At 47.0% G+C, this 23,630-nt stretch overlaps 2 protein-coding genes across 4 annotated transcripts; both read right to left on the reverse strand.

Moving 5' to 3' along the window:
• Nucleotides 1–403: 403 nt before the first annotated feature.
• Snrpg (small nuclear ribonucleoprotein polypeptide G) lies at nucleotides 404–6,825 on the reverse strand. 3 transcript variants are annotated; one of them, XM_075983612.1, is made up of 5 exons: nucleotides 6,683–6,825; nucleotides 5,887–5,973; nucleotides 4,253–4,275; nucleotides 3,340–3,464; nucleotides 404–602 (listed from the first exon to the last, which is right to left on the reverse strand). In XM_075983612.1, the coding sequence occupies exons 1-5, from the start codon at nucleotides 6,712–6,714 to the stop codon at nucleotides 552–554; spliced, it is 318 nt and encodes a 105-aa protein (XP_075839727.1). In that variant the 5' UTR covers nucleotides 6,715–6,825; the 3' UTR covers nucleotides 404–551. The 3 variants fall into 3 exon arrangements, with proteins under 3 accessions (XP_075839727.1, XP_075839728.1, XP_075839726.1); XM_075983613.1 differs by lacking the exon at nucleotides 5,887–5,973 and having other exon boundaries at nucleotides 6,683–6,823; XM_075983611.1 differs by lacking the exon at nucleotides 5,887–5,973 and having other exon boundaries at nucleotides 3,330–3,464; nucleotides 6,683–6,823.
• A 203-nt stretch (nucleotides 6,826–7,028) lies between these two features.
• Nucleotides 7,029–14,309, reverse strand: Fam136a (family with sequence similarity 136 member A). Its single transcript, XM_075983614.1, has 3 exons — nucleotides 14,152–14,309; nucleotides 13,284–13,424; nucleotides 7,029–9,294 (listed from the first exon to the last, which is right to left on the reverse strand). The coding sequence occupies exons 1-3, from the start codon at nucleotides 14,236–14,238 to the stop codon at nucleotides 9,106–9,108; spliced, it is 417 nt and encodes a 138-aa protein (XP_075839729.1). The 5' UTR covers nucleotides 14,239–14,309; the 3' UTR covers nucleotides 7,029–9,105.
• Nucleotides 14,310–23,630: the final 9,321 nt, after the last annotated feature.

Below are 23,630 nucleotides of genomic sequence, written 5' to 3' on the forward strand. Positions count from 1 at the left end.
ACAAGGCTGGCTTCAAACTCAGAGATCTGCCTGCCTCTACCTCCCAAGTGCTGGGGGATTAAAGGCGTGGGCATGTTACTGATTTCTTTCTTTTTTTTTTATTTATTTATTATGTATACAATATTCTGTCTGTATGCCTGAAGGCCAGAAGAGGGCGCCAGACCTCTTTACAGATGGTTGTGAGCCACCATGTGGTTGCTGGGAATTGAACTCAGGACCTTTGGAAGAGCAGGCAATGTTCTTAACCACTGAGCCATCTCTCCAGCCCTGTTACTGATTTCTTATCTCTTTTCATATTGAGTCAAGAAGCTTCCACTTGAGTTCATAAAACAGCTCAAGAACATCTGGTGTGAGAAGAGTAACTACTCAACTTCAACATTCAGAACACCAGAGATGCATGCACTCCGAGTATCACAAAAGTTTATTTAGCAAAAAGTTTTTTTTTGTTGTTTTTTTTGTTTTTTAATGAAAATGTACATGACCCAATTCTACACCCAAGTCAAACAGTCCTTCGGGGAAGTATGTGGACTCCTCTGCTGAACAGCCATTGTTTAGACTCTTTCCAAGGCTTCTAACATGATGATGCTGTTTCCTCGTATGACCTAGAGAAAAAAGTCAGTTGAAAATAATTCATCTAAAAGACAAATAATACTTTTCTAATATGCCACACCAGTGAGGCTTTTCTCAAGCCACAGGAACCAAGTTAAAGTTACTTATCTTATTCATTCATTCTCGAGATAGGGTTTCTCTATAGCTTTGGAGCTAAACTAGCTCTGGTAGACCAGGCTGGCTTCGACCTCAGAGATCTACCTGCCTCTGCCTCCTGTGTGCTGGGATTAAAGGCATGCACCACCACCACCTGGCTGGGACCAAGTTAATTTTTAAATCAAGACATGAGTGAGGGGGCTGGAGAGCTGGCTCAGAGGTTAAGAGAATTGCCTGCTCTTCCAAAGGTCCTGAGTTCAATTCCCAGCAACCACATGGTAGCTCACAACCATCTGTAATGGGGTCTAGTGCCCTCTTCTGGCCTGCAGGCATACACACAGACAGAATATTGTATACATAATAACAACAACAAAAAAGACACGAGTGAGGTATGGTGGCACACATCTTTAATCCCAGTAACGCAGAGGCAGAAGGATCTCTCTGAGTTCCAGGCCTCCCAGGGATGCACAATGAAATACTGTTTTAAGGAAAACAAACAAAAAACAAAAGCAACACCAACAAGAAGTAAAGCACCAAGTCTCCCAGGCCTATTAGAGAGACTGAAACCATGATATCAGGACTGGAAAGTAATGACTAACTTTATGAGACGCCAAGTCATTGTGACTTAGCTTTTGGGAACCAGGGTTACAGGATTGTGCCAACTGCCAGCTGTTTCTTCATCTTTAAACAGGGCCAATAAATTTATACCCCTGAGAATAGCAATGATTATTATTATTGCACTAAGATTCTGAGGGGTAAGATTAGAGGTGTGCATCACCACACTGAGCTCTGAAATAAGCAATACCATAAGCTTTTAATCTGAAATGATGTAAAAAAATCATTTAAAATACATGAGTAAAATAGTAAAAGGGGCTACCTTTACCCTGCTACTACCAGACTGAGCAAAACCAAAGTCCAAGGGGCTGGGCACTGAGCTCAGTGGCTGAGGTCCTACTTTCACCTTAGATGTTAGAAGGAAAATGGTCCTTACAGGTTCAGAGGACATGCACGGGCTTTGAGGTTTCACAAGCTCAAGCCAGGCCCAGTGTCAAGCTCTCTCCCTGTTACATATGGATCCAGATGTAGAACTCTCAGTAACACACTATTGTCTGTCTATATGCTTCCTGTAATGATAACAGACTAAATCTTTGAACTGTAAGCAGGACCCAATTAAATGTTCTCCTTTAGCAGAGTTGCTGTGATCATGTTGTCTCATCACAACAATAGAAACCCTAAGTAAGATGGGGGAGTAGGGAGAGAGGATATGACTTCTTATCACAAGAATGTCCTTGTACAAATCTGGGCACACCACTTATGAGGACTATGGTATATAAGACATGCATGTCCTGCAATTTAAATACTGTGTCTTACTGAGGAACACAAAAACCTTTCTTTTGTGGCCACAGGACTACTGCTTAATGAATGTGGGAAAGTCCATGTCTAGTACGAAAGCTCAGTTGCATATGGCGGCTGCTCAAACCTGTAACCCTAGCCCTTTCAGAGTTTGAAAGGAGTTGAAGGAGTACCCTGAGTTCCAGGCCGTACAGCCAGACCCTTATCTTACCCACCCCCTTTCTGGTTTATCTTATTTTCTGTCATAAATGGCTGTCATAATGTTTAGCATCCATGCCAAGTATGCAAAGTAGTGGCCTGTGTGTGCTAGGTAAGTATGTATTATAACACTGAGCTACATTTGTGGGCCCCAAACCTGTATTTTTCCTGATTACTTATTTTAAAGTTTTTTTATTACATGAAAGTTTTGGCTGCATGTCTGGTGCCCAGGAAGGTCAGAGGAGGGCACTAGATACCCTGGAGCTGGGGTTAAGGATGGTTGGCAGCTGCAGCATGGGCGCTAGGAATCAAAACCCAGTAATCCCAGCACTTGGGAGGCAGAGGCAGGTGGATCTCTGTGAGTTCGAGACCAGCCTGGTCTACAAGAGCTAGTTCCAGGACAGGCTCCAAAACTACAGAGAAACCCTGTCTAGAAAACAAAACAAACAAACAAACAAAACCAAACAAAAACAAAACAAAACAAAACCCAGCCCTTTGCAAGATCAACAAGTGCTCTTAAGTGCTGAGCCAGGGGCTGGAGAGAGTGGTTCACAGTACTGGCTATCTGCACCTCCAGTTCCAGAGGATCTGACACTCTCTTCTGGCCTCCATAAGCACCAGGCAAACACATGACACATAGATATACACACAGGCAAAACATCCATATACACCAAATAAAAATAATTAAACAAATAAAAACAGCCAACCCATTTTGGCCAACTCCTGAAACCTGTATAGTATCAACAAGATATCCTGGGGTATCATATGTGTGTTAGAGAATTTTTACTGTAATCAGGTCTGGCTACGAATGGTCATGTCTTATAGGACAAAGTTCAAAAACGGTTTCCATCAGCTAGCTGCTTCAAGACCTATGCTGAGAAGGGTCTGCAGAGATGAGATTTTATCTAGAGATAGCTGGAATATTATCACAGTTGAATGTGTTCATAGACAAAAGGAAATTCAAATTCTCAATCTTTCCTTTTATTTGCCTTTCATAGGCTAACTAACTTGGATTTAACCCGAGAAGTTGATAAGCGAAGTGAAGACATATTAAACAAAACCCTGACATCCACCTTTACTTACCACCATGCCGATGTTATTCTGTTGCCCACTAGTTGCCATCTCCACACACTCATCAATGACAAGATTCATAAAGGGATCAAAGCCCCGAAGTATGCCTTGTACATGTCTGCCACCATTTAACTTCACTGTAAGGGGAAAAGCGTCATAAAAGCCCTTAACTGTCAACCATCCATCACATATCAGGGAGGAAAAGAAAGGTTGTTGGGATGTGTGACCACTACCCCATACCCTTACTATCTGCCCAACACCAGCCTAACGTTTTAGTTCTTCCTTTCCTACATTTTAGCTTTTAGGACCTATGAAGACATTACATGTGATGTCTCATGACTATAATCCCAACACTTGGCATAACGAAGGAGTTGATTCACAAGGAGTCTGAGACCACACAGCAAGACCCTGTGTCAATGACTCCCCACCATATATAAGTAAAGATGTATTATATTATCTTTACACAACGGAACCAAAATTCCAAATAGCAGGGTTCAAGGTTAAGAGCTGTTGTATTGTAGATTAGAGAATTAAATGAAGGTTAAAACCCCTGTATTTTAAAATTTCAATATACTTCATGCATGGGTCAGGTAAAGGCTGTATTTTCTACATATTCACAAAAAACAGCAATTGCTGCTTGCCCGATATCCTTGGTAGCTTGTTTAAAGAAAAAAACAGTTGATAAAGTTTCAAATATCACAACATTGGCAACTAACTCCCAATTCTGATGTCAGGGAGACACAGATGATATAAAGTATTAGGTATTGGCAATTAGAAATTAGGCAAAAAAAAAGTCTAGCTGGAACTCTGAGAAATCTGAATGGAGATGAATTAGATTTGTGTACTTTAAATTTATATTGTCTCCAAAGATTATATATTGCTAAGACAAAAAGAAACAGAGAAATTAAGTTGGTGAGAAACTTACATGATAACTTCTTGTCCATAAATCTGAAAAAGCAAGAGTAAAAATTATGACCTACTTAAAAAAGTATAAAAAAGCACAGAATTAAAATAATATTCTGGGGCTAGAGAAGATGGCTCAGGTGTTGATACTCAGGAACTTGATATTCCTCCAGAAGACCCGAGACCAGTTTCCAACACCCACGCCAGATGATTCATCACCACCTGTAACTTCAGCTCTGGGGCGTCTGCCTGAAATGCACACACCTTAATCTCAGGTTCAAGGCCAGCCTGGTCTACAGAGCAAGTTCCAAGAGGGCTGTTACAGCAGATTCCATCAGCTCCAAGACTTACTAGTGACAACACATTTTAAGAGCTGGAGAGATGGCTCAGAGGTTAAGGGCACTGGCTGCCCTTCCAGAGGTCCTGAGTTCAATTCCCAGTAACCACACGGAGGCTTACAATCATTTATAATGAGATCTGGTGTCCTTTTTTGGCATGTAGACAAACATGCAGGCTGAACACTGTATACATAATAAAATCTAAAAAGAAAAATATAAAAGAAAAAGAGGTGAAAAGGGGAATGCACTCAGGACAGGGAGCTCAACTTGGAAACTACTGAGATAATTTGTTAGACGTGATTAAGAACCACTTTGTTACGCTAAACTAGGAACAAGTGGTAGAAGAGGGACTTATGAGAAAATAAAAGGCAAATCTAACAGTATTTTACAATTCCTAAAATCTAAGGATGAGAAGAGAAGGCACCAAACTTCAGGGAACAGGGAATAAAGTTCAGGAGTAGAGCAGCATGCATAAGGCCCTGCCTCAACCACAACACCACAAACCAACCAACCAAAGTCAAAACACAATTAATACAGACACAACCACTAGTTCCAGTCTCTGAAAGGCCCAAGTACATCTGTAAAGACTCAAAGGACATTTAAGATTACAAGTAGAGAACAGTTCTTTTTTTAAAACCAATGATAATTTTTTGCCAATTCCAATGAATCCAGAAAATATAAGACTTCATTCACGAGCGCGTTAATAAGACCAACAGTGCAGGGTAATTTCTGCTTTTTAAAATGTCCACATTATGGTTTAATAGATCTTTAACAGATCCAACTAAAAATGAAGGTTTCAGATAGAGGTTTCTTTGATAAAAAATGTGCACTCAAATACAAAATTAGTAAATGTGACCTTTTCTGTGCACTGGCGTCTTTACAGGACCAGTAATAAACAGGCTATATACATAAAGCCGATTGTGTGGCCAGATAAACGACCCAGTATTAATCTTGCACCCTGCAGAATCTCAGCCTTACATATGCGACAGGCTCAGGCCAGTCAGTAGTGTCCGAGGAGACCAAAGCTTTAAACTAGGTCCTGTCGAACTCACCGATGTCTTACTGGTTGATTTTACTGAGCACAGATTAAAAATATGCAAAAACTAGCTGTCTCTGATTAGAAAACGGATGCTCTTCTACGGACTTATGACCAGGGCAAGATACCACACAACATTTAAATTTCACTTGCATGCAAGAAGGCAAGTAAGTGTGTTTATGCATCAGAAACCTAATTCTTGGGGCTGGAGAAATGGCTCAGCACTTTCTGCTCTCTAGAGAACCAGAGTTTGGCATTAAGTACCCACGCCAAGGAACTCACAACCTCCCGCAACTACTGCTCCACCGAATCCAGATCAGAAGTCCTCTCTGGCTTCCGTAGACACTGCACCCACGTGCACAAACATGTCTGTGGGCATCAAACACACACACACAAAACTTCACTATAAACTTAAAAAAATTTTTACAAAGAAAAAAGAGAAACGGTACTTCCAAAAGTCCAAAGGAATACAAATACATTGTTTGTGCCAGGGTCTCACTTTTTAGCCTAGACTGTCCTGGAACGCGCGGTAATCCTCCTGCCTCAACCTCCTGAGTATTGACCCTCTGTGTAACAGCCCTAACTCTCCTGGAACTCGCTGTGTAGAGCAGGCTGGTCTCGGCCTCAGAGTGCTGGGATTAAAGTAGTGAGCCACCAAGTCCGGCTTCCCAAATGCACTTTAAAAAATAATTTATTTCATGTGCATTGGTGTTTTGCCTGCACGGATGTCTGTGTGAGGGTGTAAGATCTTGAGTTACAGTTGTGAGCTGCATGTGAATGATGGGAACTGAACCCTGGTCTTCAGCAAGAACCGCTGAGCCATATCTCCAGCCCGTCAAATGCACTTTTTAAAGCTGTGAGTTTCTCCACGCGCCTCGGTGTAGACTGCTGCTTTGGTCCCTAGCCGGGTAGCCCTCTGGCCGCCGCCTTTGGAAGGCGGAGAACCGCCACCGCGGTAACCATGCCGACCGGACTTCAGGGCCACTTCCGGCACCCACGAGCACCGGGACCTGCGGGCGCAGCCGAGGCAAGGCGGGAGGAAGGTTCGCGCGGCCTCGGCCGGGTGGGCTTTACTCACTTCTTCAGTTCGGGAGGGTGGGCCTTGCTCATGGCGGCGCTTCAGCGGGCTCGGCACGACGGAAAGGAGCGGGCGGCCTTACAGACGCACGCGCGGCAGGCTAGGCGCGGATGTCTGACGTCACTGCCGCGCGAGGCAACCGCTTTCCGGTAACATTACCTTAGTCTCGCGATACTGAGAAGACCGCCTGAAGCAGCGCCGCGCTTCCGGTCGCGTTGTGACTGGTCAGGACTGAGAGGCGGTGCCTCGAGTAAGCGGCTTTTGTGTGAAATTCAAACGGCAGGTTCCGCTCTTCTCTGAGTGTCACTTTTTAAAATTCTTCCCTTTTCTTTTTTTCTTTCTATTTACATTTTCTTCGTTTCTCCTCCCTTTTCCTCGTCCTCCCCGTTTTTGGTGGAATTGATGCGGGCGTCTGGCTCGCCGTGTAGTCGACGCTGGTCTAGAACCTGTCTTGTTTCTGCCTCCCGTGGTTACAGACTGCTGCACCACGCAGCCCTTTGTTTGCTAAGTGTACCCAGGCAAAGGTGACGGCTCCTGAAGCACCCACATTAACGAATGGCTTCTCTGCACCAGTAGCGGAAGGGGCCGAGGCTGACTAGGATGTGAATCCAGAGCCTGATGTTCTTAACCCGCAGCCCGCAGTTCCAACACTGCCTCCCGAGCCCCACTTGGCACATCTCGGTCCCTGCACATAAAATGCATGTGAACCACATGCAAGTCCTGAGGTCTTGTGCCTGCCTCTGCCTCTTGTCCTGGGGATAGATAAAGGTGTGCACCTTCTCGGGATGGCGCTGTCCTCAAGTGAACATCCCCAGACATGCTGTCCACAGATTTGTCGGTTGGAGGCAGCTCTTCAGCCGAGGTTCCTAACCTTATGACTACAGTTTGTGTCGTTGACGAAAATTAACCAGCACAAGGAGTCTTAAACTATGTACTCTTCCCACCACTTGGTGGTTAGTTTGAACTAGAAAACGAACGTTGAAACAACTCAGCTATTTTTTTTTGACGTCTCTATATGTAGTCCAGGCTGTCCTCACACCAGGGCAATCATCCTCCCCTCAACCAATGCATCCCGATCCTTTTTTTTTCTTCCTGGAGGGGCTTTTGAGACAGTGTCTCTGAGTGCTGGAATTAAAGGTGTGTGCCACCATCACTTGGCTCTGGGTATCTTTTCTATATTAACAGACTTCAAGCTATGATACTCTGACTTTGCCTTAATGCTTCCCATCTGCTACTATGCACTCTCAGGATGTCTTAAAATTCAGAGGCATACTGATGTATCACTACCCACTAGGAAAGAGCTGGAGACAATGAAACTTTATTTAAAAACAAAACCACATGGAAAATATATTGCAGGCTTGACAGCAAACCGACAAGTATTATCACTGTTTCAAGTAATTACTTGGTATAAATACAACATAGTACTTATCCAAAAGATAAAGTGCCATGTTGGGGCAGCAACACTGCACTGCAAAACCCCAGGCAAAAATGGCATTTGGTAAGCTGTGTGCCTCTCTTGCTCTATAGTGGTCCTAGTTTTCCTTGGCCCAAATTGGTTGGTTCTAGGTCTTGCTGCTAGAGGATTGCCTCCAAAAGGCTCTGTGAATTCAGGGAGCAGAGGGAGTAATACTGGGTTTGGACTTTTACTCTGTAAAATTTAGGTTTTCCCAAACCTAGTACATCTTAACAGTTCCCATTTGACTCTTTACTCTCAGCTACTGATATGTGAGTGACAATCACATCCCTTGTTCTTCATGAAAATGTGTCACTTTGCACAGAAGTCAGAGAAGGAAGCTGTTTCCTATGCACTGTGATACTGCCCTCCTTCAGGGGCTTCCAGAATTGACAGAATTTGAATAAGTGGATTTTCCCATCTTGATGGCCAAAAGGTACAAGGAGCCTTCAGAAGTTATTCAAGCTACTCTCCCTCCTGTATCTTAAACCCACTTTGTGCCCTTGCATATAAGACAAAGGAACCCCTTTCCTCCCTCTAAAGTGGGTGTTGTTTTGAAGCACATGCAAAGTGTGGGGACACTTGTGGGAAACAGGAGCTTAGTATCAGACACACCTTTCCTCAAATTTTACCAGCAGGTTGAAGGAAGCTCAGATGTCTGTGTAGTGAGAATCTGAGCCTTTGGTAAAAGGGCAATCTCTGCTTGCCAGAACAAGCACCTGCACACGAAAATTTAGGATCTAGAATTTTCCCCTGTGCTATATGTCATCCGAATTTCAGCACCAGCTTCTTTCCACTTCACCTTCTAAGATTCAGATTCAAAGGAACTGGTGTCCAGAGGTGAGCAGCATTTGCCTGGAACTTGCTGTGTCCTGAGTTTTCCTCATTCATAAACTTGCTTAACAGATTAAACTTCCATTCTTCCTTCTAAATAGCGTGCCCTCAAACCCATGGTCACTGGCAAACAATTTTATTTCCCGATGGATGACAGAGACTCCTTCATCTTTTTGGTCATTGTTGGGATGAGGTGCATGTGGTCATCCACACACTTGGCCACACAGCTGTCCAGCTGTCGCTTCACCTGCTGCTCTTTATTTCCTGCATCTATGGAGTCTTTGGCTTTGTCATTGCAATGCATGGTGCACCGGGCCAGACGGTCCTGTGGTGAGGAGGAAATGAGAAGAGAAGGCTGAGAGGTTGGCTTCCACTGTCTGGTGTCAGTCCCATGTTAGGCCTTGGGTTACAGGATTCATACAGATCTCTCTGCCAGTTACTAAGTACAATATTTTCTTAGCTAAAACAGAAGGTACCATTGGGAAGGCTCAGACTAGGAACTGTTAGAAAGTAGAGGATTGAAAAAAATGAATTATATTCAAGATGCTAGCAACAAACAAAAGACTACTGTTAAATTTCTTTTTCTTCCATTTTTTTTTATGTGTGTGTGTTATGTGTTTTTAGATGTGTGTATCTGTGGACATGGAGGCCCAAGGTACCATCCATGTTTTTCCACATATTCACTGGAGCAGGGGCTCTCAACCAGACCCAGAGCTCACTGATATGGTCAGTCTTGCTTATCAGCTTGCTCTAGATAGTCCCTGCTTCTGCTTTCTGAGGCTGGAATTACAGGTGGGCTGCCATGCCAAAGAGACAATGGTTTTTGGTAAACTGAACTCTGGGCATGTTTGTGTGGCAAGTGCTTTAACCCCTGAATCATCCCCCTAGCAGACATTTTAATTCTTTAATGTCTGTCCTTGCTACAGAAAAACAATTCAAACATTTGTCAAGTATCTACTATACGCCAGGCTTTCTTCTAACATGAAATACAGAAACGACCAAGGCATAACTGTTCCTGCTCACATGGAATTTACAGTCCAGTGTAGAGGCGTTAAGAGAGTGGGATATGTGTCAAGAGCTCAGGAGTGAATGTAAGTAAGCAGTCAGGGGTATCCAACATTTTGGCTTCTCTTGGCCATACTGTTATCTATAAACTTTATGTTCTGGAAATGTAAAACTACCAGGCATGGAGGCACATGCCTTTACTCCCAATACTTGGGAGGCAGAGGCAGGTAGATCTCTGCATTCCCAGTCAGACTGGTTTATAGTTATAGAGTGTTCTAGGACAGCCAGGGCTACAGAGAAATCCTGTCTCAACCTCCCCTCCAAAAAAAAAAAAAAACCCAAAACAAACAAACAAAAAACCCCAACAAAAAGAAAAATAGCAACCACATATGCAAAATGTCTCATAATAAGTTTATAATTTTATGTTGGGCTGTATGTGACCCAGAAGCTACAAGTTGGGCATTGCTGCTGTAGGATATTAACAGTTATGAGAAAAGAAGTCAGGACTTAGGGCTGGAGAGATGGCATAGTGGTTAAGAGCACTGGCTGCTCTTCCAGAGGTCCTGAGTTCAATTCCCAGCACCCACATGGTGGTTCACAACCATCGGTAATGTGATCTGATGTCCTCTTCTGGTGTGCACGAGGACAGAGCACTCATGTACATAATACATCAATAAATAAAAAAGCCAGGACCAATGCACATCTGTGTGCTCTACTGGGCAAAGGCTGGAAGGGGGCAAATACACCAAAGGGAGCAGAGACAAATGGCCTGGAAGGTGGAAAACCATGAGTGAGGTGTCCTGTGGTCAGATGGTTAAAGTGCTTAAAGGAGGAGAGGGAATTACTGTGCAGACAGTCAAGGCGGAGGGCTGAGTACTGACTGCAGACCTAGTCCTGTGGGTACCGTCTTCATTACCACTCTGAGCAGCTCTGCGAGTGCGAGTTAGCAGGCTTCACTTCACTTCAGTGACTAAAGTGAAGGAAGGAGAAACTCATATAGCAGCCCAAGAAACAACTTTCTAAAGATCTCATCTGGAAGTTTCTCAAAATGAAAAAAGGAGCAATGCTTTGTTAATACTTCACAATGCCTGGGCCTTTGAAGAGTTTTGTACATCAGAGTGTGAAAGTGTATCCTGTAGGGCCCGAGTCTACCCCTGATCCTGTGGTAACTTGAGGACAGTTTCTGGTCAGCCAGCTAACACATTCTGTTTGTTTTTGTGCTCCCTCTGCCCCGCCTGGTGATTAGCTGTAGGGCATTGTTTACTCCATCTTGGGTGTGGCAATTTCCACCTGGGGGGGGGTTTCCTTGTGCAGCAGATAGGTTTTTAAGGATTTCCCCAAAGTTGAATAAACGGCAGTCAGCTGATTTCCTTTCGAATGACCCAGGTCTCTGTGTGTTCTTTCAATCCCCAGGCCCTTGCCCGGCTCGTGTACAGTACAGTGGCACGCGAACTGTACCAAGAGGGTAACGTAGAACCAGTGTTAGAGTATCCCACGTTAGGTGTAACTGTGGGGTGAACGGAACCCCATACCACTAGATGAGTGCTTCCAATCCCACAAAATATACTTAGAGGAAGGGAGAAAATTAGAGGTATGGACAGTTATTTTCCAGGAGGGAAAAGGAGATTTTATAGCACACTGTAGGGGCCTGGTGTCACAGGTTTATAATCCCAGCAGGTGGGAGGCAGATACAGTTGCATTGCTCTGAATTTCAGGCCAGAGCTGAGACCCTGTCTCAAAAACCTGTGGAATACTAATGCTTTTTATGACTAAGTTTTCTGTACTACGGAAGCCTCTCTCCAGGTGTCCTAAATAGAGGATGTTCTGGAGAGGGTTTAAGTTCACAAATATCGTGAAGGTCTTACTGTAGTCTGCACCTTTTAAATTGTGTGTGCACATGTAACTGGCATGTGTGCTGTTTCATGCCTATAACGTCAGAGGACAACTTGTGGAGCTGGTTCCCTCCTTCCATCTTTATGTGGACTCTGGGAATTAAACTCAAGTTGCCAGGCTTGTGTAGCAAGTACTGAGCTAGCCAATAATCTGCATCTTTTAAAGACTTAATACCTTAGTCAACTTTTCAGGAAATTACATTATTTTAAAAATTAATCAAAGAAGAGGAACTCTTGAGGTCCCACTCTTAGCTGAGGAGCTAGTTTTTTTCTTTTTTTTTCCTGGAACTTGCTCTGTAGACCAGGCTGGCCTTGAACCCAGAGACTCTCCTGGCCCTGCATCCTGAGTGCTGGGTTTAAAGGGGTGTACGACCACTGCCTGGTCGGTAGTTATTGTGTATCACGTGTGTGCAGGAACCTGCAGACCTCAGAAGAGTTGTCATATCCCATGCAATTGGAGTTGCAGATGGCTGTGCGCTGCCATGTGGGTGCTGGGAACCTGACCTGGGTCTTAAGATCAGTAAGTGCTCTAATCCACGGGGCCGTCTCTCCAGTCCTGAGCTACTGGCAGTTAAAGGTTGCTTCAGGAAGCAGTCATTTTTCTTTAGTGATGCCACCACTGTTAAATTGTCCATGCTCATGCATCCAACCTTAATTGAATCCAGAGGGAACAGTAAAAAAGAATAGGAGGAAGACTTATAAAAAATGGGTCTAGGAGATGGGGGGAGGAGTAAAAATGTTTTCAAAATATATGTATGAAATAGTCAAAGAATGAAGAAAATAATAAAGTCTGTATGTTTTAATTCTTTTGAGATCTTTACCTTTTATGTGTATGAGTATTTGCCTAAATATGTTTGTGTACCACCATGTGTACAGTGACCACAGGGCAAAGAGGGCTGCAGATACCCGTGACTGAGCCACCATATGAGTGCGTTTTAAGTTTTATACTACATGGCACAGATTGTTTTTGGCACCCGGCACGTCAAATGACAATCAAGAAGGCATAAAGTCACTTGGCTATAAACTCCGTTGGCAACTTTCTTTCTTTTTTTTGTTTTTTAAAACAGGGTTTCTCTGTGGCTTTGGAGCCTGTCCTGAAACTAGTTCTTGTAGACCGGGCTGGCCTCGAATTCACAGAGATCCGCCTGCCTCAGCCTCTGGGATTAAAGGTGTGCACCACAACCGCCTGGCTAACTTTCTATTGTTATGGAAAAAGTATATTTCTATGGGAAAATACAGCACAACTTAAAGCACTCAACTCCCAGGGCCTTTCCAAAATTTCAAACCCCAAGAATACCAGTTGGCCAAAGGACTGCCACCAGTGTTAACAGAACTAAGGCCCTACAGCAGAATAAATTGTTCTCATGTCTCACCAAAGAGCTGTTCAAAGACTTGAGAACTCTGAGGCATTCCTCACCTGGAACCTTTCCAGCTCACTGGTCACCAAGGCCTGGGCTTGAGCCAAAGGTGCATGGCAGCGTTCGATGCATTGGTGCACCTGCTGCATAGATGCCTGGTTGTCCTCACAGCAGTTGGCGCTGCACCGGAACATGAGACCCTGGGGAGGGAGGGCAGAGCCTGGTTAGAAAAGAAAGACTCTGACACTACCAGGGTTTGGAGGCTATGCTTCAGCCTGTACCTTCCTCACCACCCTTTGCCTCACTTTCCCTGCGAGACCGGGACGATTACCCCAGCTAGCATTTATGCGCTGGGGATATATGTTCTTGGGAGAGCGCTTGCCTAGTTCTAAGATAGTCCTGAGTTCCATCCTCACCACCAAGGTGGAGGCTCAAGCCTGTGATCCATCCTAGCACTCCGAAGGTGGAGGTAGGGAGATCAGCGGTTGGAAGCCAACCTGGGTTAAAAGAGCCCCTGTCTCACGGGTACACAACGCGCCCAAGACTGGGAGGAAGAAAACATATTCTGAAAACCAGGTATCTACAGCAGAGTTCAGAGGTCGGCCTGGTTAGTCAACGCCCCACTAGGGGGACGACCCACAGTCGACCGTGGGGTCGTAAGGTTAAGAGAAGCAGGCAGGGAAAGGAGGCGGGGCCGTCTCCGCGGTGTTCAGGGTTCGTGGCATCTGAACCAGCACAGGACAGCCAGAAGAGTCCTGGTGGTTCTCCTGAGCTGGGCCCTTCGGGCCTCGCGCCGGATTACCTCAAGGGCGGCCGAACACGCGTAACCGAGGCCAGGCAGGAGGAAACGGCCCCGCGCTCGAACGTCACCGCCCCACCCCCGCCCGAGCTTTCCAATCCCACTCGAATGCGAGGCCGCGCAGCCACCTGCATCTTCCGGATGTTCTCTTTCTCCACACTTTTCACCATGGCGTCCACGGCCTCCTGCACTCGGAGTTGCTGCACCTCCGCCATGGCGACCCTGGCGCCCGCGTGCACCCGCTGCGCCCCGCCCCCTGCGCCCGTGCCGGGTCCTCTAGTTGCTCCGCCCTGTCCCCAAGCTCCGCCCCTTGCGCCCTGCCGTATCCTCTTGTCGCTCCGCCTCTCCCTTACGCCCCGCCCCTGCGCCCGTGTCGGGTCCTCTAGCGGCTCCGCCCCTCCCACACGCCCCGCCCCTCTTCGCCCAGCCCTTCGTAGCCACGCCTCGGCCCCTAGCCATTCAGTCCCGCCCTTTCACGCTGAACCCGACCCCCCCCTCCCGCCGGCTCACCGCAAAGTCTACCGGGTACCTTGTCCGGCCCCCTGGCCATCGCGCACCTGGTTCTCAGCCCGCACTCCCTTCCCGAGTCCTCATCGCCTCCTGGCGTCCAGATTGAGCAACTACAGGCAGGAGCTGCGTACGCCCCAGCTTCTTCAGTAGATCAAGATTTTGGTGGCCATTGAGCTCCAGGCGGATCGGCCTTTTTTTCTTCCTCCCTTTCTCTCTCCCCCCCGTCCTTTGTAATTAAAAACAAAAACAAGACACCAAAAAAATTAATGTAATTATTAGCTCTTGGGTGTACAGTTTGATCAGTTAGTATTTTGTCTTGGTTCCTTTTTGTTGCGGAGTAGAATTTCATTGGATGTATATACCACAATGTATTTACTCAGTTTCCCAGTTGGTGAACGGTTTTGACGCGTGACTAGTTACTGTGACTAAAGGGCACTCTTGAAGAAATTGTTTGTAGATACGGGTTTCTTCTGGTTTAGGGTAGGTCAGATCTGCATTTCTGCATGTAATTGTGAAAGGAATTAGTTTAAAGAGCTGTGCGGGCTAGGAGGCCTGTGGATATCGAGGCTGTAGAGTGTGGATGGTAGTAAGAGCGAGCCGCTCCTAACTCCTGGATTGCTTTTATGGGCCATGTGCCCTCACGCTCCCATTTCTGTAGTCTTATGCTGATATCTGTCAAACACTCATGGCCGCTGGTCTATGACGTAGGGGCGGAGTGCAGAGAGGAGCAGCAGTAGGGAGGGAAGGGGCAGTTGCAGGCTGTGTTGGAAGAGCTGGGCAGTAGGTGGTCCCGCTGGAGAGAAGGGAGGGGACCGTTCAAGTGTTCCCGGAAATCTCTCCCTTAGAGGTGAGCTTGTATTGAATCTTTAGATTGAACCAGAAGGTCCTTGCCTGACGCTCAGGAGGAGGAAAAGAATGCCAGGCAGGCACGGTAAGCTGCAGTGGACGAAACAGAGAAAGAGGTTAAAAACAAAAAAGGACGAAACCGAGAAGAAGCTTTGTGGAAATCGACTGGAGTGGAAAAAGATTGGCGTGAATGACTTTAGGCACTTGCTTCTACTGGCCACTAGATGGCAGGATAACCCCGATTTGAGCGTAGGGAAAGCCTGCCACAACCCATTGTCCTTTGAGGAAAGCTGAGCTCCTAGGTGGCCACGCTGGGACTGGGGACTATTTCAAGTCACTATTTCAAGCCGGGTGTACAGGGGGCTCCCAGGAGCAGCTGGAGTCAGGGCAATGACAGCGGTTGCCAACAGTCCAGGTGTTTTGCAAGTACTTGACGTGGGGTCTGAAGTGGGTTCTTCACTGTTCATTTTTCTCTCATTGGGCAGAAAATCCAGGCAGACAAGGTAAAGGCTCTGGAACATTTAAATCCTACCCAAGACGCCCTACCCAGCCTGGCTGACACCGCACTATGGAAAGAAGTCTCTCTTGAGACTGACTTCATGAGTCCAGATCCCATAGTTCTTTATAATAGCACAGTCTAACACTTCTCTTTCTCTTCATGCCTAAAATGTACGGTGGTGTTCCGCAGCCTCTTCTTCATTAAGGCTCGGTTATTCACACTGACCTGTGGTTCCAAGTCCTTTCTAATATGACTTTGTTAGTTTCAGTACGCAAGAAGAGGGTGGCTGTGTGGTATTTACGGACAGTGACTCTTGACACATGTCAGAACATGGGCCTGCTCCCGTTAGGACAGTGTTTACTTTTTAAAGGCCGGATCTCACAACCTGAAGACAATGGGCCAGGCCTCTCTGCAGCTCTCTGTGGGACCAAGAGTTAAGAAGCTAGCTGTCTGTGCTGTGGTCTCAGAGTATTCCCTGATTACTGGTCCTGACCAGTACTCGGCTCTTCCATCCTCTTTGTCATGGCTGCTATGTTGAACTATATGATATGAACTGCCCCTCCATTTTCTCAAAACTTACATAGAAAGTTCATATTTCCTTTGTTCTTGGGATTGCTTTGGAGACTTTCTCTGAAGAGGCTCCTCTGCCCCACAGTTTCCTCTCCTGGCAGCTATCTTTGTCTCTCCTTCTTTTATTCTCTTTTAAAACATATTTATCTTATTTTATATAAACTGCATGCATGCTGGTGCTTATGGAGGCCAGAAGAGGGCATCAGATCCCCTGGAACTGGAGTTACAAGTGGTTGTAAGCCTCTCTGTGGGTGCTGGGAATTGAACCTGGGTCCTCTGTATGAGCAGTAAGTGCTCTAACTGCTGAACCACTTCTCCAACTTTATCTTATTCTCACTTGTAATAAAGCCCCTCTTAAATTTTTATTTCTTAGTATTTATTTATTTGAGACAGGGTTTCACTATGTATCCCTGGCTGTCTTGGAACTCACCATGTACAAGACCAAGCTGGCCTCAAATGCACAGATCTGCTTGTTTCTGTTTTCCGAGTGCTGGGATTAAAGGTGTGTGCCACTACGCCTGGCATTATTTTTTGGTGTTTGAGACAGGGTCTCACCAGGCAACTCTGGTGGTCTGAAATTAATAACTGTGTGGCCTGGAACTTGGTGCGTAGAACAGGCTAGCTTCGAACTCACAGAGATCCACCTGCCTCTGCTTCTTGAGTGCTAGGATTAGAGGTGTGCACCACACCTAGCTCCCTCTCCGATTTTAAAGGGAAGCCTTTTCTTCCTCTTCTGGGGCCAGTTATGTGGTCTCTCCCTGCTCCCATATATTCAGTGACTGTATGGAAAATGGAAGAGGAATGAAATTAAAATACAAATATCATTACTTGAGCAAGTCCTAAGGCAGGGAGGGGAGGGGGTGATTGTCAACAGAATCCTCAGATAGGTTGAATACTTCAGGCAAGAGGCATGTATGCCTTTAGAACCCCAAGAAGGTGATCAGATACCCTATGGCCATAGGGTGAATCTTAGAGGGGCTCAGGCAGCCCCTATTGGCACTCCAAGACTCAGTGTGATTAGCAACTGCCCCCAACATTAGGAAGCAGGCAGTGCTTCTGATGTGCTGGGTGGGGTCTCCTGTTGCCACTTAGTGTACTCAGTGCTGTGGGAATCAAAGCAGAACAGATCATGATGGAACAGAAGGCCCTGAATTAGCACCTCATACACAGTAAGGGTCAGATAACTGTTCTGTGAAAGTTTATCTCAGGTGTGTGTGTGTGTGTGTGTGTGTGTGAGAGAGAGAGAGAGAGAGAGAGAGAGAGAGAGAGAGAGAGAGGAGGGAAAGAGGGAGAGAGAGAGAGAGAGAGAGAGAGAGAGAGAGAGAGAGAGAGAGGAGGGAAAGAGGGAGAGAGACAGGTGTGCACAGTTGTAAACATAAATTATCTCTCTCTTTTTTATGATTTTTTGTGTATATATGTAAGCATGCATGAGTATATGTGGATCATATGCACGAAGGAGCCCTTGGAGACCAGGAGAGGGAACTGGATCCCTTGGAACTGGAGTTACAGGCAACTGTGAGTCACTGTGTGGGTGCTGGGAATCAACAGTATCCTCTTCAAGATAAACCTTAACTACGGAGCCATGTCTTCAGCCACCCCTTCTTTTTTTAAAAAATTTTTAGTTCATTTTACATTCCAATCAAGGTTCTCTCTCCCTGCCCTCCTCCTGCCCCCTCCCCTCCCCCAGTTCACTCCCCCCCCATAGGTGAGGGCTACCATGGGGAGTCGACACAGTTTCAGCAATCCCTTCTTAAAATTGTTTCTTGAAATAAATTTTAAGCATGTGTGTGTGTGTCTCTGTGTGTGTGTGTGTCTGTGTGTGTGTGTAGGTGCATGTCAGTGCAGGTGCCTGAAGAAGCCAGAAGAGGGCGTTGGATCCTCTGCAGCTGGAGTTACAGGTGGCTGTAAGCTGTCCAACGCTGGTAATAGGAACTGAACTCCTGCGCTCTGGAAGAGCAGTGTGTTCTGAACTGCTGAGCCATCTCTCTAGCCCCTCAATTACGATCTTCTCTGGGTTATGATCAGGATTGTTATTGAAGTCTGGAGCTGAGGAAACACAGACTGCAGATTCCATCGAGGGCTGAGCATCACACGGCCCTCTGTGTTCTCAGCCTCTGACCATGCGCCCTACAGTGATGGAGCCACCCTTCCTCCCTTCTGGAAAGTGTGGACAGTATTATTAACTCCTAGGTGTGGTGATGGCCGTGAGCTTGTGTCCAGGAGGAACAAGGTAAACAGTTATTATTGTTGCTGAAGGTGTGTGTCTTTCTCTGACTCTCTTATTAGTGTGACTGTCATGGTCAAGGATGGCAGGAATAACAGTTTTGGAGCCAGCAGTGGCCAGTATATGTTACTAGTCTCATTGCTGTGACAAAGTACTTGACAAGAAGTGAATTAAGGGGCTGGGGAGATGATGGCTTAGCAGTTAAGAGCACTGGCTACTTTGCACAGGACCCAGGTAAATTCCTAGCATCCACACAGTGGCTTACAACCATCTGAAACTCCAGTTTCACGGGATCAGATACTTTCTTCTGTTTTTTTTGGGGGGGGGGCTCTGTACACTCATAGGGGCACAGCCATACATGAAAACAAGCATTTATACACATGAGATAAAAAGGAAGAAATCTTAAATGAAGAACTTGCTTTTGCAGAGGACCCAGCTTCATCCCCAGCACCCACATGTGGCTCACAACTGTCTATAACTCAGTTCCAGGCCATCTGGCTCTTTTTTGGCCTCTAGGCTTTCCTCTGTCTGGAACTTGATTTCATTGCCTGTAAAACGAACTGGTTAGCCCATCCCTACGATTTCCATCAACTTTCTATCAAAGAGGCTGGAAGCCCTTTGCTAATTGTGAAGCATCCCATGAGCCGGATTTGGAAGTGTCCGAGGGAAGGAGAGCTCTGTTCTAGGTGAGTCAGCTTTCTGCCACCATATACACGTGTGCCCAGGCCCATCAACTTCGGAGGGAGGAAAAGCTTTACTTTGGCTCCAGGTCCTGGAGCTTTCAGCTATGAACCATCGCCTGTCACTCTGGGCCTGTGGGAGGCAGCACACCACGGCGAGGTGTGCAAATGGGGAAGCCACTTATTCTAGGGCAGAGGGGGAGCAGAAAGGCGGAGCTGGAGCCCCAACAGCCCCTACAAGAGCACTCAATTTCTTCCCACTGGGTCCCATCTCTTTAAGGTCCACAATCTCCCCATAGTACGACAGAGAGTGGGCCTTTGGCAGACATGGATCCAAACCATGTCAGGCTCCTTCTGAAGTCCGATGGGTCTGGTGGGGTGTTGGGGGCACAAAGGTCCTTGCACCCACAGATCACTTTTCCGACCAGGAACGCTAAACACACAGGCACCTCTTCTCAACAGAGGAGTGAGAATACCTCTTTTTCTACCCAGAAGGCTGGGCATAGATTTTGTTAATGACCTGGTGACCTCTGCTGTCTGTGGAGGCAGACCTCACCCGCCTTCTGCTACAGAGGCAGACCGTTCCATAGAACGGTTATCCCAGACTCTTCCCTCCGGGATGGTGTGTGACATATTCTTAGGGGAGATGTCACTTGTCCTTTATGGTCTGCTGACCTCCATGTGGCCAGAAACCACATTAGAATCTAGACCTTTGCTATAAATCCCCTGCTCTGGGCCATGGTCACATGTACTTTGTAAAAGAGTTTTTAAGTTGTCACAACTTAGGCTTTATTGTGTTCCTGGAATGGATTGATCCTTGGAAACCTTTTCTCAAAATTGTACTTATTTTAAATATGCTGACAATGAACTGCCTGGCATTAGACTCCTCGAATCCATCCATCCATCCTTCCTCCTTCGTTCCTTCCTCCCTCCTTCCCTCCCTCTCTCCCTTCCTCCCTTTCTTCCTCCCTCCCTCCCTTCCTCCCTTTCTTCCTCCCTCCCTCCCTCCCTCCCTCCCTTCCTTCCTTCCTTCCTTCCTTCCTTCCTTCCTTCCTTCTTTTCTTTCTGTCTGTCTTTCTCTTCTTTTTTTTTTCTTTTTTGAGACAGGCTTTCTCTGTGTAGTCCTGGCTATTTTCGAACTCAATTTGTAGAACAGGCTTGCCTTGAACTCACAGAGATCCACCCGCTTCTGCCTCCTGAGTGCTCAGATTAAAGGTGTGCACCTCCACAATCTGGCTAAATCAGGTTTTCATCCTCACCTCTTCAAGGGTTCACTTCCTGTTCTGACACCTGTGGGGACCCCCTTGGTGGGTGCTGACAAGATGTGCTGACGAGTTTCCTGAGCTCACAGGACTAGAAGTGGGGTTTCCCGAGGGGACCCAAAGTTGCTGAGGACTCATTTAGTCTACTGTGGAATTCTACCATGCAGACCGCACAGACACACCCAGCACAGGAAGAGTGACAGATGGGCTGGATGACATTTCTCTTGGAGTCAGGATGTCAGTGACTTCACACAGCAGGATGAGAGCAAACAGCCAGGACTACTGTGGGTCACATACAAGAGAGTTGCCCTCTACTTTTGAAAATATGCAGGAGCATGTGATGGAGAGGCGGGAAAGATGAAGGAGCAGAGTGGTCCAAGTACAGTGGACCTGGAGGGTGATGACTGTGACTGGCGTAACAGAACGCTGTGATGGACAGTGGAACAGGTCCTTGCCCAGAGGGGTTGGAGAGAAATTTTTTTAAAATTTAAATTTATTTCATTTGGAGGAGATTACAAGTGTGGAAAGCAGATGGATGGGAGGACTAGGAAATGAGTGGGACTGAGGTGCATGATGTGAAATTTCCAAAGAATCGATAAACATGCTTAAAAACAAACAAATAAACAAACCAACCAACCAAATATGTAGGTTGATTTGTGTCATCAAGTCAAAGTAACCGAGGCTTTGGGGTGGGTGGGAAGAGGCGCCATGTGGATGGTCTGTGCTGGGCTGGGTAAGATGTGATAAAGGGCCTGATGGATTCTGTTGTCCCCTCAATAGCTCCAGGCCTTAGGACAAACAGCTTCAGCTGTGGGCAGGCAGGTGGCAGGCAGGCAGGCAGGCAGCAGGCAGGCAGCAGGCAGACAGACAGGCAACAGGCAGGCAGCAGGCAGCAGGCAGCAGGCAGCAGGCAGACAGCAGGCAGCAGGCAGCAGGCAGGCAGGCAGCAGGCAGACAGGCAGACAGACAGACAGACAGGCAGACAGACAGACAGGCAGCAGGCAGGCAGACAGACAGACAGACAGGCAGACAGACAGACAGACAGACAGGCAGACAGACAGACAGACAGGCAGGCAGCAGGCAGGCAGACAGACAGACAGACAGGTAGCAGGCAGGCAGGCAGACAGGCAGACAGGCAGACAGGCAGACAGGCAGACAGACAGACAGACAGACAGACAGGCAGACAGGCAGCAGGCAGACAGACAGGCAGACAGACAGGCAGACAGGCAGCAGGCAGACAGGCAGGCAGGCAGACAGGCAGACAGACAGGCAGACAGGCAGCAGGCAGACAGGCAGACAGGCAGCAGGCAGACAGACAGGCAGACAGGCAGCAGGCAGACAGGCAGGCAGGCAGACAGACAGACAGACATACAGGCAGGCAGCAGGCAGCAGGCAGACAGACAGACAGACAGGCAGACAGGCAGACAGGCAGACAGACAGGCAGACAAGCAGACAGACAGACAGACAGGCAGACAGGCAGCAGGCAGACAGGCAGACAGGCAGCAGGCAGACAGACAGACAGGCAGCAGGCAGGCAGGCAGACAGACAGACAGACAGACAGGCAGGAGGCAGCAGGCAGACAGACAGACAGACAGACAGGCAGACAGACAGGCAGCAGGCAGACAGGCAGACAGGCAGCAGGCAGACAGGCAGACAGGCAGACAGGCAGGCAGACAGACAGGCAGACAGGCAGCAGGCAGACAGACAGGCAGCAGGCAGACAGGCAGCAGGCAGACAGGCAGGCAGACAGACAGGCAGACAGGCAGCAGGCAGACAGACAGGCAGCAGGCAGACAGACAGACAGGCAGCAGGCAGACAGGCAGCAGGCAGACAGACAGACAGGCAGACAGGCAGACAGGCAGCAGGCAGGCAGGCAGACCCATCTAAGTTCAGCTGCACTCTTAGCAGACCTGGTCTTCCCCTCAGCAGTGCGAGATATGAGGATGAAGACAATGGCCAGGAAGACAATCAGGGTGATTTTCCTTCTTCCCTTTGGGAGCACAGAGCGTACTTAGCAGAGGGCAAAGAACATATTATTTTGTGTAGTGTGTGTGTGTGTGCATCTGTGCAGCCACACCTGGCTTTTTAAAGATTTTATTTTACAAAATTTATTTGTTTTCTTATTTACTGTGTTTAAGTATTTTGTCTGCTGGACGTCTGTGCACCACATGCATGCCTGGTACGCAGGGAGGCCAGAAAAAGGCACTGGATCATCTGGAACTGGAGTTACAGACAGTTGAGAGCCACCACATGGGTGCCAGGAATGAAATCTAGGTCCCCAGGAACTGGCTGAGTCATCTCTCCAGTCCTAACAAGGCTTATTATTAGTTATGAATGCTCGGCCTTAGCTTATGCTTGTCCCACTAGCTCTTTTTTTTTAAAAGATTTATTTATCATGTATACAGTATTATGCATACATATATCCTAGAGGCCAGTAGAGGGCACCAGATCTTATTACAGATGGTTGTGAACCACCATGTGGTTGCTGGGAATCGAACTCAGGACCTCTGGAAGAGCACTCAGTGCTCTTAACCGCTGAGCCATCTCTCCAGCCCCCCACTAGCTCTTATAAGTTAAATTAAGCTGTTTTTCCTCATCTACGCTTAGCCTCAGGGCTTTCTACCTTTCATTCTGTATGTCCTACTCTTTGGCTGGCTGGTGGCTGCCTGGCCTCAGGCATCTTCCTCCTTTTCTCCTCTCGAGCCACCGCAATGGGCTGTATCCCCAAACTATAAGCTAAAGCAAACCCTTTCTAACAGGAGGGAACCTCAATTAAGAAAGTGATTCCATGAGAAGGGGGATGTAGAAAAGCCCATAGGGCATTTTCTTAATTAGTGATTGATGGGGGTAAGGCCATTCATGGACTGGTGGTCCTGGATTCTATAAGAAAGCAGACTGAGCAATCTGTGGAGATCAAGCCAGTAAGCAATATCCCTCCATGACCTCTGCATCAGTCCCTGCCTCCAGGTTCCAGCTCTGCTTGAGTTCCTGTCCTAACTTCCTTCAGTGAGGGACT

This window comes from Microtus pennsylvanicus, chromosome 8, assembly GCF_037038515.1.
Source record: "Microtus pennsylvanicus isolate mMicPen1 chromosome 8, mMicPen1.hap1, whole genome shotgun sequence".
In the NCBI taxonomy this organism is placed as follows: Eukaryota; Metazoa; Chordata; class Mammalia; order Rodentia; family Cricetidae; genus Microtus; species Microtus pennsylvanicus.

Bases quoted from the DNA above. Each gene is read 5' to 3' on its own strand.
- Snrpg (XM_075983611.1), bottom strand. From the start codon at position 6,714: ATGAGCAAGGCCCACCCTCCCGAACTGAAGAA. The intron at 4,276-6,682 runs GTGAGTAAAGCC...TTGCTTTTTCAG, and splicing joins CACCCTCCCGAACTGAAGAA to ATTTATGGACAAGAAGTTAT. The intron at 603-3,329 runs GTGGATGTCAGG...TTTTTTCTCTAG, and splicing joins CGGCATGGTGGTAAGTAAAG to GTCATACGAGGAAACAGCAT.
- Fam136a (XM_075983614.1), bottom strand. From the start codon at position 14,238: ATGGCGGAGGTGCAGCAACTCCGAGTGCAGGAGGCCGTGGACGCCATG. The intron at 13,425-14,151 runs GTGGCTGCGCGG...CTCCCTCCCCAG, and splicing joins AGAACATCCGGAAGATGCAG to GGTCTCATGTTCCGGTGCAG. The intron at 9,295-13,283 runs GTGAGGAATGCC...TCCTCACCACAG, and splicing joins GTGAGCTGGAAAGGTTCCAG to GACCGTCTGGCCCGGTGCAC.